This window comes from Oncorhynchus mykiss, chromosome 20 (assembly GCF_057628025.1).
Source record: "Oncorhynchus mykiss isolate SJ-2025 chromosome 20, ASM5762802v1, whole genome shotgun sequence".
NCBI classification, from domain to species: domain Eukaryota; kingdom Metazoa; phylum Chordata; class Actinopteri; order Salmoniformes; family Salmonidae; genus Oncorhynchus; species Oncorhynchus mykiss.
The window spans coordinates 27,795,679-27,815,624 of record NC_143041.1 but is presented as its reverse complement, the minus strand read 5'-3'; the positions used below and the strand labels follow the sequence as shown (position 1 = coordinate 27,815,624).

The window sequence follows — 19,946 nt, the reverse complement described above, 5'->3', positions numbered from 1 at the left end:
CATGCTTCTCTGTATTTTTCCATCATGAGAAAGTCCCATGGCCTTGAAACTGTTAACAATGTTTCAAGTCAGCTATGTTGCATAACACATACATACATCCACACAAGCTAACAGCAGATAATATTCAATCATATATATGGTAATGGGCTATAGTGCATAACACAGAAACCTCATAGAACTACCTTGGCAGAATCAATATGTGCCCATTTGATCTTCTTGTAGGGCGTTTTTAGAACATATCCTAGCGTTCACGCAACCGTTTGGTGTCTTGAACGCAGCGTCTGAGCTGGAATAATTTACCCAATACCGAGGTCACATTTCAACCAAGTTGAACTTTTGGACTCGCATCACTGATCATAAACTGTCTGTACGCTTGAGTTGAGCAAAAGCTTTAGCCACCATGGCTGAGCCACCCGTTCTTATACGACAAGATGAGGTTGAAGGTTTGTTGCATTATAAAGATTTGATCCCGCGACTTGAAGTAGCACTGGGGAAGTTTTCCAAACTGGACAGCGCAGAAGTGATCCAGCCCGTTCGTACTACGGTCCCGTTACAAAAATACAATGGGTATGTTTATTCATTCCCCTATTTATCATTGGTCGGTAATTTAGTAACAATACTGTTCCAAAAATGTTCCGGACAGATTTCTGGGGCTGATGCCTGCGTATTTGGTGCATGAAGACATCCTGTGCACAAAAATGGTGTGCTTCTACAAGAGGGAGAGTGGGTCAACTCTGCCATCAACTCAAGCCACAGTGTTGCTGTTTGATCCTGAGTATGGGAATGTCAAAGCTGTGAGTATGCCTATGATCATTGAACAGTGGCCATTAGATGTTATTTATCATTTGTGATTAGCAATACAAGTAAAGTTAAATACTTCAAGGATTTAGCACAGCTGGTTATAATAGAGGTCAATTCAGTAATAACATCTGTCTCAGTGTGGTTGACATCTGCAGGTCATGGATGGGGAGGTCATCACAGCCAAAAGGACAGCAGCAGTGTCTGCTATTTCTGCCAAAGTAAGGCCCTCTCTTTGTGGCCTAGGCGGGCATGCATACTCTCTTTATTGGTGATTCCTCACTACCTGTCAATAACATTGTGCGGTTCTAACTTTGGAATGTTTGGAACCCCCCTTGGAACTGTCCAGCTGTTGATGCCAGCCAAGTCGGAGGTGTTGACCATACTGGGAGCTGGCCATCAGGCCCTCAGCCACTACAACGTCTTCACAGAAACCTTCTCCTTTAAAGAGGTACCAGAGTGATTCCGTGTTTCTGAATGGGTGATTAGAGCTGGTGTGTTGTGGCTATATCCTCCAGACATAAAACTGGGTTCTGGTTAGAAATATCTTGTGGGTCATGAGAAAATATGAAAGACCATTGAGGGATCACGTCATTACAGGTCCGCGTGTGGAGCAGGAGGAAAGAGACGGCGGAGAGGTTTGCCCAGTCCACCCAGGGTCACGTTACAGTATGGGAGTCAGTGGAGGAGGCAGTGAACGGTGCAGACGTCATAGTCACTGTGACTGGGGCCAGTGAACCAGTGCTCTTTGGCCAGTGGGTCAAGCCAGGTGCCCATGTAGCAGGTGAGGAAACTGAGTTGATAGTGCCATGCCTTAAGACTTTGATGTGTGAAGATAACATACTGTATATTACATTTTTTATTTTAACATTTATTTAACCAGGAAAAGCCCATTGAGACCCAGAGTCTCTTTTTCAAGGGAGACCTGGCCAAAAAGGCAGCAACAATCAAAACATTTCAGAATTAAAACATACAACTGAACATGATCCAGCCTAAAAAAAGCATTTACACTCCTCCGTAACAGTCTCCCATCATTATTTTAAATGAATTCAGTGGCACTAACATATCTAGATGAAGCATGGGTTATAGACTATTCCATGCCTCTGGTACACAAGAAGAGAAGGCAGTCTTGCCTAATACTGTGAATGTCCTGGGGACCTTAAGTAGCAACCACCTAGCAGACCGGGTATGGTAACTGCTGGTAGTGAAGGAGACCACACTACAGAGGTAAAGAGGGAGTTTACCCAAAACGGCTTTGTAGGTGAACACATACAAATGTATCTTTCTGCACATACAAAGTAAAGTGTACCAACCTACCATTTGGTACAATGTGCAATCGGAAAGCAAGCCTTATTACGAAAATAAAAACCCAATTTCAATATAAGCTTTGTCACAAGATTATCCACATGAACTTTGAAGGACAACTTGGAGGACAACCATGGTATTTGTAGGATGACACCTTTTCAATGGATAAGCCACCAGATGTGACAATGCTAACGTTCTCTGGCAGAGTTCTAGCTCTGGTAAAGGTCATGAATTGAATTTTCTTTCAAGACCAGTTTGAGGCCATAAAGGCAGGCCTGCAGTGACTGAAAAGCAGTCTGGAGCTCTTCAACAGCCTTAACCAGAGAAGGAGCACATGAATATATGACTGTATCATCTGCATATAGATGTAACTTTGCTGGTTGCATCCCATTTCCCAAATCATTAATAAACATTGAGAACAACACAGGAAATAAAATGGAACCCTGGGGCACACCTCTATTAATCTCAAGAATGCCAGACTTGTGATGGTCAGTTATACACGTTGTGTTCTGTCAGAAAGATAGTTCCTAAACCTATTTACTGCCCCTTCACTGAGACCAGTGTTTCTGAGTCTAGCTAGCAACAATTCATGGTCAACTGAATCAAAGGCCTTTGATAAATCCACAAGCAGAGCAGCACAATGTTGCTTTTTATCAAGTGCATTTATTATGTAATTTGCCACAGCCATAGCTGCAGTTGTGGTGCTGTGCCCCGATCTAAAGCCAGACTGAACCCCGCTCAGTATGTTCTTTTCAATGAAGATGCTTTTTAACTGTGAGTTCACTAGGGATTCATAGACTTTGGCCATGATAGGGAGTTTGGAGATAGGACGATTGTTATTGGCATCTGAGGGATCTCCACTCTTTAGCAGTGGGGGACATAAGCTGCTTTCCAAATGCTGGTATGGAATTGGTCAAGAGACTCAAGTTGAACATGTGAGCCACAGGTTCAGTAATAATACCAGCTACTATCTTTAAGAGGTAGGGGTCAAGGTTGTCTGAACCTGCAGACTTTTTAGTGTCTATTGCCTCTAGTGTTTTATAGACCTCAGTATAAGAAACAGGCTCAACGTTAAAATGGTTCACGTGAGGGCCTATATCATAGTTTACTGTAACAGAGCTTACATTAGAGGCCTGGGCCCCACCATTATCAAAAACTGAACCAGCAGATATGAAGTGCTTGTTAAAAACCCCTATAATATCGGCTATATCCTTCTCTTCATTAGAATCCATCATTAAATGGGCAGGAAGGCCAGAGGATACATTAGAACCTGACACTGATTTGATTAGCTTCCAGAACTTGTTAGGGTTGTTTAGGTTCTCTGCATTTAAATAGTCATCTGATTTGGACTTCCTGATCAATCCTGTGCATTTGTTTCTTTGTGCTCTGAAGGAGGCCCAGTCAACAGGAGCATTTGTATGTCTAGCTTGAGCCCAAAGACATTTCTCTTTCTAATTAATTCTGCCAAGTTATCTGAAAACCAGGGATTGTCCCTTCCACTGATTCTAAATTTCTTCACAGGGGCATGTTTATCGCAAATCGACACAAATTTCATATACAAATAGTCCCAGGCAGTGTCAACATCGGGAATCAGACTTACTCTGTCAATATTATGGTACAGATCATGTAAGAACGCTTGCTCATCAAGCTGTCTAAAATATATTTTAAAAATAATGGGATTTGGCTTTGGTCATTTTTGTATTTCTAACACAAGCAATTGCACAGTGATCACAGACATTGCAGAATATCCCAGTTGATGTGTATTCGTTGTGAGGGGTATTCGTTAGAATAATGTCCAATAGCGTTGATTTGTTAGGTGCTCTGGGATTCGGTCTTGTCGGCGCATTAATTAGAGCGAGATTCAGAGTTATTTAAAAGAGTCCGATACAGATGTATGCACGCCCCAGTTCAAATCTCCTAAAATAATGAATTGAGTCATGTCGCTTGTGCAGGACATCAGAAAGACAGGACATCTCTCTTTGTTCTTAATGTAACGTATCATTGTTGTGTGTGTGTGTGTGTGCGCGCGCATCAGCTGTGGGAGCCTGCAGGCCAGACTGGAGGGAGCTGGATGATGTGTTGATGAGACAGGCTGAGGTGTATGTAGACAGCAGAGAGGGAGCTGTGGCAGAGTCAGGTGACATCATCCTGTCTGGGGTAGGTTGTGAGACTATTAGTCTTCTGTATATGGGTTTCTTCTGGCTGTGCCTACTGAATGCAATCTTGGTTTATGGAAGTTATACAAGTGGGTAATCCCAATTAAAGGATAAACATGTTTAACATGATTTGGTGTGCTAATGAATACTTCATCTCCAGGCCAAAGTGTTTGCAGAGCTTGGAGAGGTTCTCAATGGAACAAGACCTGCCCTTAGAGAGAAGACCAGTGTGTTCAAATCCCTTGGTAGATTGTCTTTATGCTCTATTCAAATCCTGTAACATGTTCCTTCATTGTACTTTTTCCATAGTTTTATTGACCCTGTTTGTATACAACAGGAATGGGGATTCAAGATGCAGTCTCTGCCAAGCTTGTGTTTGAACAGTGGAAGAACAAACACTGAAGACCTGAGGATAATGGGATGGCCATGGATGCGATCACTTACATTCCCACCAGTTCTATATTAAAGGGAGTTGGTGGAAAGATAGTGGGAGTTACTGTGTTATTCCTACATCTGCACAACAGAAAGTAAAAAATGACAGGCAGAGATTTTAAATGAATTTATTGGCTTTAAAAAAAAAAATCAGCAGATTAAAACTACTATTGTCAAAATAAAACCACATTTAGCCAAAGAAAAATCAGGTATAATTTCTTTCATTGTGCTGTTAACAGCTCAGAACAGCCTCACTCAGTTCAAATTAAAAAGAGTACTTTGAAAATTCACTGGTAGGTGAACTACTGTATATTTTAAATACAGCAATTAGAAGCTACAATAAGACAAAGACAACATGGTCAGTTACAACTTCTGAATTATTTTAAATTGCTCAGTTTTTAGTGATACAGTAATAGGTTAGCCTGGATATAGTCCCTGTTCAGCTATTACATTCCTGCCATTGGCCAAATGAAAGGAGTGGCAAGGAGTGGAATGTTAGCTAGAAAGACTGGTACCCAGACTAGTAATAGGCAGCTCTGATGACAAAACAACAAGGTAATGTTTACATAGCATCATGATGTTAGTGATGATAAAGCTTAATGTTAAAATGAGTTCACAACTATGTTGTTTCGAGTAGCAAACAAAGTCCAGATTCTTCACACAAGAACTAGACCTTCTGTAAAGGACTGGATAGATGGCATCTGCTGACAGCATATGTTCTTAGAGGGAATGAGGTTGAATTCTACCTTATAACAAAGAAGGCCTATAACAAAAAAGGTTGACACACGCAGGTGTTTGGAGTGTACATCTGGCAGACTACACAGTACAGTTCCATTACTGACAATACTCGTACAATGGATGTATTTTGTGTTTATGTACAGAAAACACCGTTTGTGAAACCGTTGTTTAATCCAACAAGAGGGATCCATCTAAATTGGTCTGATAAAGAACCATTCTCCATCCACTTTCTAACAGGTTCTCCTATTCACCTGTTCAGGTGCATCTGTATAGACACCTGTAGAATGTAAAATACTATTTTATCAGATCAAGGGGCAAGTACTGTAAGTTGATATTTAGATTGATCTAATAAGCATTTAATCCACCTAGGTATAAAGTGATCGCTATTATCCATTATTGACAGTTATTTTGACGATGTATTGGATGGATAGATAAAATCTACCTGACGAGAAACAATTGATCTAAATTTACTTGATCTACATAGAGTATGATTATAGAACATAGAAGACACTACAACACTTTTTTTTGTTTTTTTAAGAGTTTACTTCAATTTCTCTTGAACCATTTAAAGGATATTTTAAGATTTTGCTAATTATGGTCGCACATATGGTACAAAAGAAAAAACAAGAAGAAATCATTACATTTAGTGTACATGGAGCTACAAGAAAGTGATGACCGTTATATGCGGTAGGAATTTTGGCAACACCTCAATTCTACACAATTGAAGTCTGTAAACAAACAATATGGACTCGAGAAGAATGGAAAGAGACTGAAATTGAAAAGAACAATTAGTATCGTCCAAGAACATTAAAAAAAAAGTTATTATTTTTAGAAGGCAGCAGGAATTTCACAAAGCTCTAATTCTAGGATTTGTATAATAAAAATCATATTTAAGTACTATGTACTAATTACAATCCGAGAGAGAAAAAAAATGACATCTGTAGAATCTTCCCTCTTAAGACACTCCCCCACCCTCTTCTTCCTCCCCCCAACCAATAGGTGAGCTCAGACTGCAGTGTGACTTCCTACTTCCTGTCTGCGGCGTTTAGAGTAGTGAACACTTTCTCTTCCTCTTCTTGACGGGCGGGGGACACAAGACCGCCCGGATGGCTTCGTCAAACACTGTCTTAAGGCCACGCTGTGTCAAGGCTGAGCATTCCAGGTACTTTACTGCTCCTGTAGAGGGGAGACAGGCCGGCATTCAACGTCACAGCAAACAGGGATTTCATTCATTAAAATCCTGAATTGAATAATAGCTAAGACTACCCCATCGGGTTGCAAATGAAGCTATGGAGAAACTCCATTGACCTTGCTGTGTTGTCCAGTAAAAAGTTCGCTCTACGTCCGGGATACCGGGCCCTCAAGTATTACTAAGAAGTAAGCCTTGTCCGAGCCAGAACAGCTCATATCTGTTATCTGATGTTTTTGTAGCGTGATGCAGCTTGATGTACAAGTACACCCCCTGGACAGGACACTAAAGTACTATTAGCATACTAACCAATCTCTTTTGCCATGGCCAGACCCTGGGGGTAGGTGATGGGGGTGAGTTTCTTCTCCTTCAGCTTCTCGATGGTGTCCTTGTCATCTCTCAGATCCAGCTTGGTGCCCACCAGGATGATTGGGGTGTTGGGGCAGTGGTGTCTCACCTCTGGGTACCACTATGGAGGACAGGGCCAAGACAGTCAGGATAGGATCAGGATGTTACTGTAGACTAGAGGCCTATCTATCAAGTACATCAGTTGTTTTGAGAATGTGGATAAAATCCACCCTGTCAAGCAATGACCATGTTGATAACTTAATACTTAAGTTAATACAGCTCCAGGCATTTTATGCTTTTCTTAACTCCTGTTCTGAGCATCTGAGATTTAATGCAATCTGACACACGTCAAATCAGTTTTCTTGATCTTCTGATCTTGTGTGAAGATAATGTTCTATACACTGATCTTTACAGGAAGCCTGCTGATCGTAACAGTTTGTTGAGGGCTGATAGATGTCACCCACTTCCCTTGAAAATCAGTTTGCCCTACAGCCAATTCTATCGAATCAAAAGAATTTGCAAAAAACAATCAGATTTCGACAGAAATATGGCCGAGACACAAAGAAAGTTCAAGGAGAGGGGCTACAAGAATGATCAGATTAATATTGCCTTTGAGAAAATTCAAAACAAAACCTTTTTCAAGGTCAGTCTCGCAAAAAGACGCATTCTTGCGTTCTAACTACCCGCTATTCAAAGTGCCCTGAACAAATTAAGGGATTGTTCACAAACATTGGCACATCCTAAAATCCGATGGTAGTCTCGGTAATGTGTTTTCGAACCTTCCCTTGGTCGTATTCTCGCGGGGCAGAAATCTCAGAGACCAATTGATACACTGATTTACCACCCCAAGATATTCCTGAACAACGTCTATTTGCGCCCCTACTGGATGGAAATTACAAATGTAATGGCTGTGCTCAATGTAATGGCACTTATAAATGTAGATCCTTCAAACACCCACAAACAGAAATCGATCCCAATCAAAGGTGTTACTACGTGCTCCACTAAGGCAGTTATTTATCTTATAACTTGTCCTTGTGGTAAAACAAAGAGCAAATTAAAAGTACGTATCTCAGAGCATCGTAGCACCATTAGGTGTAAAAACTTTACTTATCCAGTTGCGGCCCACTTCTTGGAGGCAGGCCACTCGATTTCGTCTCTGCGTTATATTGGCATCGAACATGTCACCCTCCCTAGGAGAGGGGGTGACCTTGATAATTTATTGTTAAAACGAGAGGCTGCCTCGATCTTTAACTTAAAGACCCTTGCGCCCTTCGGTCTCAACGTAGACTTTGATCTGAAGGCATTCTTGTGATTATTGTGACTTTGCCATTGTAATTGTTTGTAAGCTTGTGTTGTCAAATTAATCTATGATCGTATGCTATCCATTTGTTGTTTGTATGCTGTTCTTTGTATGACATTTTAATATTTGAGAATTAACCAATGATATTAGGCCACTCTTGGCCATGATTACAGACACCTGTGTCTTTTGACACTATATAAACGAGTCATCCCGCAGTGTTTGTGATTATACCCTAAAGACAGCTTGGCTGTCGAAACGTTGGTAATTACATTTTTGCATCTGAGCTCCTAGAGTGTGCGGCTCTCTTATTTTCAAGATTAGTTTTTCTGTTAACTTAATACTTAACAGAAACAAAGCGGAGACTATGACTCACCTTGGCACGGACGTTTTCAAAGGAGGCAGGACTCACGAGAGAGAAACAGATCAAAAACACATCCTGTTGGGGAGGAAACAACCAGCATTATTTATTTGGTCATACGAGTACAGCATTACAAGATCAAACATGAAAAATTGACACTTACAATTTATGGAGATTAATGTTTTGTAGCTATGAATGGTACAAAAAAAACATACATGACACAGACAACAGAGTTCATGAACATCCTCAATTCACTGCGATACAACTTTACTGTTATCTAGGAGGACAAAGTTTCCCTGAACACTCAATTGCCGGGAGGAGTCAGAGCCCAGAATGTGGGGCAAACAGAGCACTCTTTCACTTCCTTAATGTCTGCTCCAGACATTGTTTCAGTACTGTGGAAAGCAGGCTGTACTCTCCTCCTCATACAGACCTCTGAGCCATAAGAAACGCTCAATACGCCTTTCCCTAACGCCCTGATTATCTTGTTATATTATTCACAATGTTGTAGGGATTGATTCTTTATGCAGAGCTGACAGCAATTTTAAAACAACTTCCTCTGTGCTCACCTATTATGATAATCCATATGCGCGCCACTAGAAATCCCTGCATTAGCATGTTTCTGTTAGCCAATACATCCTGACAAAATACACCATATTACTGACCTGCTAATGTGCCTGGACCTTGTAGGCTAAACTGCAGAGAAAAGACCCATAACCGATCCAAATGATTGCCCAATAAGGCAGGCTAGATGCAGTTATTTTTCTAAATGAATATGCATGAAAAACACCAGGCTTTTGAGCGATTATTGAAATAACAATGGCAATTCACAGCAGTTTGCAGTCTAGAGTTTTATACTCACTTGAAAACAAGAAAATTATTAATGACATTGTTGTAGCCTAGGTTGGATACATTTCTGGTCCCTAAAAAAAACAGAATCCATCGAGTAGCTTTTCGAGCTGCGTGCCCGGGGACTGGGAGCTCAGCCTCGGGGCCGCACAGTGTAGGCTACCTATGATTTCCATTTCTGATAACTATGTTTTCTTTCACTGTGTAAATTGACTGGATATATTCACTGCAGTATGAAGCCTAACATTGAGCTGATGAATTAAGGGCTTCTAACTTAGGCTATTAGTAAAGAAAATAGTGTATTGGAAGAGAGATGCACACTTGCTCGCTGAATGTAAAATAAGCTACAGCATTAAGAACACACAGGGAGTGGGAAAGGAGAAGCCCATATTTTCCTTGTAGGCCCATCTTAACACCGATAGGCTACATCCTGCCAAAATACACCATACGAGTCGCCTGCTAATGTACCTTTCTAGCCATTCTAAATTGTCGAGAATGTACCCCAACTGATCCAAATGGTTGCATAATCAGGCCTAGGCTGTATGCAGTTATTTCGGCATGAAACAAAACAGGACGTTTGAGCGTTTATTCAAACTAGCCTATATCACTGTAGTTTACAGCCTTATAGACAATTGTGTACTGACTTGGTAACAAAAATGAATTCCTCATTGCACTGTTGTAGCACAGGTAGAATAATTGTCTTGTGTAAAAATGTAGCCCTAATCAATAGTGGAGCTTTGCATTCGCGGGGAACGGAGCGTAGCCTGGAGGAACCCACAGATCTGACATTTCATAATCTGTTAACTTATTTTTCTTGCACTTTGACTGGTTATTATTTAGCCTACAGCCCTAATATTTAGCTAATGAATAGCCTAATATCTAGCTTCTTACTTCAGCTACACATCAGACATCACTAGCCTGTCTTTTCCAGCTGTTTAGGCTATAGGCTACGCAAGCCTCTCCATGATAGCCATTCCTCTTCTCGTAAAATCCCAGGGAAAAAAGCTCTAGAATATTTATCTTGATATTTTTTTTATACTAGGCTTAACAGCCTATAACATTCAATTTTTTAATAGGCAGCACGATGCGTTGATCAGTTGACTGACATCTGTAGGACTGTAGAACGATAAACCTTCCCCTAGTGTGGATGCTCACCAAGGTTTTATAGTTATGTAGGCTATAGTTTATCGTTATTGGCTTTGTGGATGGCCCTTAACTCTGACACAACTAACATTATCACAACAGTACAACTAGTAGGTCTAGCTAACGTTAGCAAACTTGAAGGAAATAAATACAAAATTAAACTTGTTTACTTTACTTTTATGCTCTATAAATTGACTCCAAATAATTTACCGCACCAAGTTTGCAACCAGCGAACTGGCACACTGCAGTAAGGAAGTAAAGCGAAAGTCGAATCCCATCACTTCCGTTGTTTGGCTGTACCCATAGAAACATCTGAAAATTTGTTTGATACTTTGAGACGCAGTAAAGTCGCTTGACTGTCTTCATTGCTGACACTAGTGACCTAGAGGACACAGTACATTTATCCTGTTGTTTTACCGTCTGTGGATAGGACAGTGGTCTGAGTCTGTCGTAGTCTTCCTGTCCTGCTGTATCCCATAGACCCAGATTCACTGGTTTCCCATCTACCATCACATTGGCAGAGTAGTTGTCAAAGCTAGAGAGAGATACACCACATTGACATCAATGGATGTGATCAGCACACCACCAAGAAATAAAGGCAACGAGTTAATTTCAATGATTCGACAGGCCAAATATAGAATTTCCTGATCATCAGGAGAAAAACCCCCACATCTGACTATAAAATATAACAGTTCTGAATGTTAATGTTGGCATTCTATGTTTCTCGTGTGGGGCACCTGCTACGATGAGGGAGTGGGGGGATAGAGTGAGAGTGTACTTACACTGTGGGGATGTATTCCCCGGGGAACGCGTTGGTGGTGTAGCTGATGAGCAGGCATGTTTTACCCACAGCTCTGGAGGAGAGAAGCATAAAGAGATGGAGGAATGAAGAGGAGAAATAAGCCACCTGGCTTCAGTTTTGTTTTTGTCAATTTCAAAACTGAAAGGAGAACTTGAATGGGGTGTAACTGGCAAACTTAAGACAATGAGTTCAACTGAAAAATGTCTGCAGAATGACACATTTGAGTCCCAATCACAATGTCCTAAATAAAATTGGGTGGTGTAGCTCAATAAGAACATGCAGCAGACATTTAGGTTGGGTTGCACCATCATGGATACTCTTAAACCTTGATTTAACCCAGTTTATCTATAAATCTTGTTGCACCAAACTTGAAACCTAGTTGTAAATTACTCCCTATTTCCCCAAAATGTTGTGTTATCCAATTGGCTGTTACAGTCTTGTCTCGTCACTAAAACTCCCGTATGGACTCAGGATAGGCGAAGGCAGAGAGCCACGCGTCCTCCGAAACAACCCAACAAAGCCGCACTGCTTCTTGACACAATGCCCACTTAACCCGGAAGTCAGCCGCACCAGTGTGTCGAGGGAAACAGTAACACCTGGCGACCGTGTCAGCGTGCCCGGCCTGCCACAGTAGCCGCTAGTGCGCGATGGGACAAGGACATCCCTGGTGGACAAACCCTCCCCTAACCTGGACGACACTGGGCCAATTGTGCGCCGCCCCATGGGTCTCCGGGTCACGGCCGGCTGGCAAAAGAACATGGACTCGAACCCAGAATCTCTAATGGCACAGCTAGCACTGCGATGCAGTGCCTTAGACCACTGCGCCACTCAGTAGGCTTAAATTAATCCTAGTTAAATGTAATCCTTTTATAAACAAAAATCAAATGTAATCATGTTGCTCCACTGTTTTAAAGTCAAATGTAAAAGTAGGTTAGGGATTAAATCTAAAACTGCCACTGGAGGATGTTTAAGTTTATCATGTGCTGTGTTTTCAGAGCGATTACCAATTTCAGCTCCTGCGGCTTATGTTTGTAAAACTCAACTAGCCAGGTAACATTAACTAATTTCACAAATTTCAAAAAGCTCGAAAACTCACTTTGCTAGCTATCTAGCAAACTAGCAATGACCAGTGCTGGTTTGTTTCCATATGAATAAAATTAGAACATATTGCTATGTTGAATGTATTATGTATGACACGTGTCACTAATCATAGTTTAGTTATTTAATTAAGTGATAATGCCCAAGAAGCCGGTGTTTGGAGGATCTATTGGCAAACCGTGCAAATGACAGATGTACAACTCACATTTGGTCAGGTCTCCCAAAAAGTTAGTTGCAGTATGTAACATTTTGGGCGATCTGACCAAATGTACATAGATGTGAGTTATAGATGTCATTCTCATTGTAAGCAAGTCTAAAAATATGTTCTGTGTGCACTATGTGTATGCTGCCCATTCTTAAATTACATTTGTCTTTCACTTTGTTTTGTTCACCAGCTTCAACCAGCTGAAAATACAGAATTTCTGGTTATGTAAAATATATATTCACAGCTGTTAATAATGGTACAATGATTCTCTACACTACACTTGCTTGTTTTGTCACAAACTGAAATTAGGCAAAGTTGCTAGCTATAAACCTAGATATACAAAATCTAAATGAGGTCTAATCTAAGATTAATTTAAACCATGTTTGGGCAACCCACCCTAAAGGATTGCTAGCTTGCTAAGCACAATTTAATAGCTAATGATAATATGGTGGGTGCGTATTGATACGGATGTGTGAATTGGAAATGTATTTTTTTTGCATATCCCTGTCTGAGAAAATAGTGCATATAGCTGCGTAACCATAAACAGCAAACGAGAATGCTGAACAGTTAGCAGTAGGTAGCAATTACGCTAGCTAAGCTAAATTACAACATGCCACAAGTTTACAGACAAATGTGTCGTTAGCAAGCTGGAAACAGTGACAACAGTTGTCACCAGTTAGCTAGCAAAGTACCAAGCAAACTAAGGGCTACTAGAAACAATTTTGATATTATAATTTATATTCTACATCATAACTTATATTGTAAGACATTTTATAAACATAGCTAACTAGACAAATGTAGGTTAAACTTACCCGTCCCCCACTACAACACACTTGATGGCCTGCATCTGACGCCTCTCTCAGCTAGCTAGATAAAATTTGAGCTGATCGGTTAACCACTCGTTAGTTGCCCCAACGGGGAAAAACAAGGTTTGAGCCTCGATTAGAGGGCCCAAGTTACGATAGTTTGGAAATTAGTATAATTCCTTCAAATCAGTGTCCTCAACAATAACTTGGTGGAATTCTAAACTTGTAAAACAAGCAGCCACCACCCAAAAAAATCTCTGGTGCTAAACTTGAAAAAACGCCCTCAGACAACGGAAGCTGTAACTCCCATTCCATGCAAGTCATTTCCGTTTACTGTAGATTGGATAGAGGAATTTTCAAAGGACTGTCAAGAGACGCCACCTAGCGGTAAATTTAATATTTCTACAGCCACCTTTAGGTCATTAACGTTAGAGGGCAGTATTTTCTCATCATTTAATATTGTAAATATTTCAGGGAGGCAGGCATGAGACGAGACAGTCAAGACAAGTCCAGATGCAATACCTTGGGTGTTATGATTACATCACTCCGGAACTGTGTCATAGTTGTCCTGTGTTTTATCCTAAGAAAAAGGATGTGTTTATCCACATTTATATAGATGAAAAATTGCATCTTATCTAAATTAACAGATTAAAAGGGAGTTTATCCCCTGCTGACTGTGGATCCATGTTGTAAGACATCTGAGTAAGACAATATAAAACCAGTTAAGCTGTAATTTTGAGCTCTCTCTCTCTCCAGCCCCTGTCCACCCCCCCCTCTCCCATTATCCCCTTCTCAACAAAACTATTAAAGTGGCTTGAGTTCATCTTTAATTAATCAGTGTCTTCATGGTAACTCAAACCCTGTCTCCCCATGCCCATGTACACTGAACAAAAAACAAAAATATAAAGGCAATATGCAACAATTTGAAAGATTTTACTGAGTTATCAGTCAATTGAAATAAATTCATTAGGCGACACATTCCCTTCGCATAGAATTGATCAGGCTGTTGATTGTGGCCTGTGTAATGTTGTCTCACTCCACTTCAAGGGCTGTGCAAAGTTGCTGGATATTGATGGGAACTGGGACACGCTGTCGTACACATCAATCCAGAGCATCACAAACATGCTCAATGGGTCTCGTGAGTATGCAGAACTGTGGAGGTCCTGGGCTGGCGTGGTTGCACTTGGTCTGCAGTTGTGAGGCTGGTTGGACATACTGCCAAATTCTCTAAAATGAATGAAAATTAAATTCTCTGGTAACAGCTCTGGGGGGTATTCCTGTAGTCAGCATATGAATTGTGCACTCCTTCAAAACTTGAAACACCTGGTATTGTGCTGTGTGACAAAACTTCATATTTTAGAGTGGCCTTTTACTGTCCCCGGCACAAGGTGTGCACCTTGTGTGTTTAATGATCATGCTATTTAATCAGCTTTTTGATATGCCACACCTGTCAAGTGGATGTATTATCATGGATAATGAGAAATACTCACTAACAGGGATTTATACAAATTTGTGCAAATAAATTGAGAGAAATAGGCTTTTTGTGTGTATGGAAAATCTATGGGAACTTTTATTTCAGCTCACTTTACATTGTGTTTATATTTTTGTTCAATATATTTCTACCCAGAGAGATCTTATTATATTACTAGAGGGGCTATGTCATGAACCCTCAAAGTTCCGTAATGAGGCCAAAATTACAGCAATCTTGGTCAGGGAGAAATTCAAAACCAGTCTAATTGGAATGAATGTCAGCAGCTTCCTAGGTGATGCATTTCCTGCTTTTAATTATGTAGGAAAATAAAAGAAAGGCATGTGATGTATCAGAAATTGTGCAATGGAATTATAGTCAATCTAAAATACTGTCATATAATTATAAATAGAGTTTATACAGGTTTTATACATATTTTCTGCATAAATAGCCTCTAAAATATATGTAAACAGACCATGAATGTCTCAGATGTTGTTTTCTTGGAAAGCTTTGAGTGTTATTATATGATACAATATCAGTACTTGTTGCATTTAAAACTTTCTAAACTCAGTCTTCAACTGATTTCAGCAACTACATGGCTGTGGATTGACTGCATCATTTGAATGGAATGTTGGCATATTGGCAGTTAGTTTAAAAAATTAATGGAATTATTCCTCTAAAATTGTCTGGCTAGCTAAAACACATACAGTGTAGATAAATTCTTCGCATTCATTGTTTTACACAATATATTATCACAGCACTGGCAAAGCCATGGTTGACCAACTCCCTGACTAACATGGCTGACCTCTGGACCGTCATAAGAAGGTTCATGTCCAGTTTATATTCTAATTCTATGTTTATACCTCTCATCAGAATCGTGCAGGAAGGATTATGTTATTGGAGGATTTTGAAGCGATTGACACATTAATAGGATAGACAACAGCATTAAGTGGTGGGTTAAAGCAGAGGAAAGAGATTAATGCAGGATAAACATGCTTGTCACAGAGACTAGGGGCCAGCACTAGCACTAACACACATATGTGTCCCAATGGAAATGTGGAGCATTGGAGACATGTAAGATGCTCAAAGAGGAATTGTGTGGGGTTTGTGTAGAATCCGTGGGTGTTGGTAACTTTGTTAGATGCACTACCTTAAATGCATTATGTCACAGAGCATCCCTACCTCTGCATATATATATATATATACATACACACTGCTCAAAAAAATAAAGGGAACACTAAAATAACACATCCTAGATCTGAATGAATGAAATATTCTTATTAAATACTTTTTTCTTTACATAGTTGAATGTGCTGACAACAAAATCACACAAAAATTATCAATGGAAATCAAATGTATCAACCCATGGAGGTCTGGATTTGGAGTCACACTCAAAATTGTGTGGGTTGTAGTGTGTGTGGCCTCCACTTGCCTGTATGACCTCCCTACAAAGCCTGGGCATGCTCCTGATGAGGTGGCGGATGGTTTCCTGATCTCCTCCCAGACCTGGACTAAAGCATCCAATTCCTGGACAGTCTGTGGTGCAACCCCTCATCAGGTGGATGGAGCAAGACATGATGTCCCAGATGTGCTCAATTGGATTCAGGTCTGGGGAACGGGCGGGCCAGTCCATAGCATCAATGCCTTCCTCTTGCAGGAACTGCTGACACACTCCAGCCACATGAGGTCTAGCATTGTCTTGCATTAGGAGGAACCCAGGGCCAACCGCACCAGCATATGGTCTCACAAGGGGTCTGAGGATCTCATCTCGGTACCTAATGGCAGTCAGGCTACCTCTGGCGAGCACATGGAGGGCTGTGCGGCCCCCCAAAGAAATGCCACCCCACACCATGACTGACCCACCGCCAAACCGGTCATGCTGGAGGATGTTGCAGGCAGCAGAACGTTCTCTGTCACGTCTGTCACATGTGCTCAGTGTGAACCTGCTTTCATCTGTGAAGAGCACAGGGCACCAGTGGCGAATTTGCTAATCTTGGTGTTCTCTGGCAAATGCCAAATGTCCTGCACGGTGTTGGGCTGTAAGCACAACCCCCACCTGTGGACGTCGGGCCCTCATACCACCCTCATGGAGTCTGCTTCTGACCGTTTGAGCAGACACAGGCACATTTGTGGCCTGCTGGAGGTAATTTTGCAGGGCTCTGCCAGTGCTCCTCCTGCTCCTCCTTTCACAAAGGCGGAGGTAGCGGTCCTGCTGCTGGGTTGTTGCCCTCCTACGGCCTCCTCCACGTCTCTTGATGTACTGGCCTGTCTCCTGGTAGCGCATCCATGCTCTGGACACTACGCTGACAGACACAGCAAACCTTCTTGCCACAGCTCGCATTGATGTGCCATCCTGGATGAGGTGCACTACCTGAGCCACTTGTGTGGGTTGTATGCTACCAGCATTCAAAAGTGACCAAAACATCAGCCAGGAAGCATAGGAACGGAGAAGTGGTCTGTGGTCACCACCTGCAGAACCACTCCTTTATTGGGGGTGTCTTGCTAATGGCCTATAATTTCCACCTGTTGTCTATTCCATTTGCACAACAGCATGTGAAATGTATTGTCAATCAGTGTTGCTTCCTAAGTGGACAGTTTGATTTCACAGAAGTGTGATTGACTTGGAGTTACATTGTGTTGTTTAAGTGTTCCCTTTATTTTTTGAGCAGTATATATATATATATATATACATACATGTAAATATATGTGTATATTTATACTGTAAATTCACTCATACGCTACAGTTCTATGCCAAACTATCTATTTGTATATAAAATATGTCAACTTTGTGTAAATTCCTCTGTCTGTTTCTGCGTCTATATGTCGTCTATTGCTAGCAGCACCATATCACCAAGTAAAATTCTGGGTATGTGTAAATGTACTTGGTGAATAAAGGTGATTCTGATCCTGATGCATAGGTAGGCTTCTCTGATAAAGCTATGGAAAGCTACTGAATGTAAAGCATGCAGATCAGCAACACTACAGTATAGCCCAGAAGCAACTGTTCTGCTAGAGCTATAGAAAGTAGAGCAAACACACCATTTATGGAGTCTCCTTCTCATGGTATATAACACTAGCGTGGAAATGATAGAAGTTAATTCATGCAAATAGATCTTTCTCACTCTCCAAGCTCAGGATCTGAGTGTTTTGTCACCTGGTCATTATGTTTCCCATTATGTTTTTGAATCATCTCTCAACTACCGCATTCAAAACGCAAAGTTCATTTGCATAACAGTCTGTGGGGAATCGTCATGTAAATGTGTGCACGATTGCAGTAATTGGCACCATGCGAGAGCATGGATTGTCTGGATGACATTTTAGAACGCTGGAAGAGTCAATGAGGGAGTTCGATCAATCTCGCCCGGGCAGCGGTATAGGCATGTTATGTGTCAGCTAAAAGTTGATTGCATTGGATTTGGAATTGGGTTGCCTCCCGGTCGTGAGCCAGGTGCTCCGTTCATAGCCCAACACGAAGATGGCTTCAAAACAAAAGTGACGTAATTAAGCACGTGTAGTAATTAGTAGGATTCTGTGTTTTCCCATGCAAAAGTGATTGCTTTTAATAAAAATGCTTTATCTGCCTTCCCAATGAAAAATAGAATAGAAAATTCAAACATTTATTTTATGGAAAAGAGATGTTGTATGTTTCTGGTCGATGCACCATTGTTGACAAAATTACCTAGTGGCACAGATTTGCCTATTGTTCCATTTGAGAATGGTGCTCCTCCCTCCCTGCATTCGCCTGATGACCTTGCCCAGTGCCCTGCATAATCGAATCCGCCCACTGGAACTATCCAACCTTCTGATGGATACAGATTGTGGTAAAGATATTATTCCTTAGGAGGACTGAACCCTCTACCATGGTGTTATTCAGTTCAAATCCATTAAAATGTTATTGGTCACATACACATAGTTAGCAGATGTTCAAATCAAATTAAATGTATTTATATATCCCTTCTTACATCAGCTGATATCTCAAAGTGCTGTACAGAAACCCAGCTTAAAACCCCAAACAGCAAGCAATGCAGGTGTAGAAGCACGGTGACTAGGAAAGACTCCCTAGAAAGGCCAAAACCTAGGAAGAAACCTAGAGAGTAACCAGGCTATGAGGGGTGGCTACTCCTCTTCTGGCTGTGCCGGGTGGAGATTATAACAGAACATGGCCAAGATGTTCAAATGTTTATAAATGACCAGCATGGTCAAATAATAATAATCACAGTAGTTGTCGAGGGTGCAACAGGTCAGCACCTCAGGAGTAAATGTCAGTTGGCTTTTCATAGCCGATCATTAAGAGTATCTCTACCGCTCCTGCTGTCTCTAGAGAGTTGAAAACAGTTGGTCTGGGACAAGGTAACACGTCCGGTGAACAGGTCAGTGTTCCATAGCCAGACATAACAGACTGACCCTAGTCCTTCACAGTTTTATTTGAGACGACTGTACAACCATAAAAATTAATTGTTTGATTCAACAGAAGAACTCTTTGTTTCTTTGGACCTAGAACAAGCATCTCTGTTTTGTCTGAGTTTAAAAGTAGAACGTTTGCAGCCATCCACTTCCTTATGTCTGAAACACAGGCTTCTAGCGAGGGCAATTTTGGGGCTTCACCATGTTTCATTGAAATGTACAGCTGTGTGTCATCCGCATAGCAGTGAAAGTTAACATTATGTTTTCGAATGACAACCCCCAAGAGGTAAAATATATAGTGAAAACAATAGTAGTCCTAAAACGGAACCTTGAGGAACACCGACATTTACAGTTGATTTGTCAGAGGACAAACCATTCACAGAGACAAACTGATATCTTCCCGACAGATAAGATCTAAACCAGGCCAGAACTTGTCCGTGTAGACCAATTTGGGTTTCCAATCTTTCCAAAAGAATGTGGTGATCGATGGCATCAAAAGCAACACTAAGGTCTAGAAGTACGAGGACAGATGCAGAGACTCGGTCTG

At 41.1% G+C, this 19,946-nt stretch overlaps 2 protein-coding genes across 3 annotated transcripts; one reads left to right on the top strand and one right to left on the bottom strand.

The window, feature by feature from the left end:
- Window positions 1–113: 113 nt before the first annotated feature.
- LOC149974535 (ketimine reductase mu-crystallin-like) lies at window positions 114–4,896 on the top strand. Its single transcript, XM_090212802.1, has 8 exons — window positions 114–567; window positions 644–794; window positions 957–1,019; window positions 1,148–1,249; window positions 1,399–1,582; window positions 4,139–4,260; window positions 4,420–4,504; window positions 4,597–4,896. The coding sequence occupies exons 1-8, from the start codon at window positions 401–403 to the stop codon at window positions 4,659–4,661; spliced, it is 939 nt and encodes a 312-aa protein (XP_090068928.1). The 5' UTR covers window positions 114–400; the 3' UTR covers window positions 4,662–4,896.
- LOC149974534 (ras-related C3 botulinum toxin substrate 1) lies at window positions 4,804–13,893 on the bottom strand. Of its 2 annotated transcripts, XM_090212803.1 has the most exons (6): window positions 13,534–13,893; window positions 11,399–11,470; window positions 11,034–11,151; window positions 8,640–8,702; window positions 6,928–7,087; window positions 4,804–6,605 (listed from the first exon to the last, which is right to left on the bottom strand). In XM_090212803.1, exons 1-6 carry the CDS (start codon window positions 13,566–13,568, stop codon window positions 6,475–6,477), a joined length of 579 nt encoding a protein of 192 aa, XP_090068929.1. In that variant the 5' UTR covers window positions 13,569–13,893; the 3' UTR covers window positions 4,804–6,474. The 2 variants fall into 2 exon arrangements, with proteins under 2 accessions (XP_090068929.1, XP_090068930.1); XM_090212804.1 differs by lacking the exon at window positions 11,034–11,151 and having other exon boundaries at window positions 13,534–13,836.
- Window positions 13,894–19,946: the final 6,053 nt, after the last annotated feature.

Excerpts from the sequence above, each read along its gene's own strand:
- LOC149974535 (XM_090212802.1), top strand. The coding sequence starts at position 401 with ATGGCTGAGCCACCCGTTCTTATACGACAAGATGAGGTTGAAGGTTTG. Across the intron at positions 1,020-1,147 it reads TGTCTGCTATTTCTGCCAAA|CTGTTGATGCCAGCCAAGTC; the intron begins GTAAGGCCCTCT and ends GGAACTGTCCAG. Across the intron at positions 4,505-4,596 it reads CAGTGTGTTCAAATCCCTTG|GAATGGGGATTCAAGATGCA; the intron begins GTAGATTGTCTT and ends TGTATACAACAG.
- LOC149974534 (XM_090212803.1), bottom strand. The coding sequence starts at position 13,568 with ATGCAGGCCATCAAGTGTGTTGTAGTGGGGGACGG. Across the intron at positions 11,152-11,398 it reads GGGGAATACATCCCCACAGT|CTTTGACAACTACTCTGCCA; the intron begins GTAAGTACACTC and ends ATCTCTCTCTAG. Across the intron at positions 7,088-8,639 it reads TTGAAAACGTCCGTGCCAAG|TGGTACCCAGAGGTGAGACA; the intron begins GTGAGTCATAGT and ends TGTCCTCCATAG.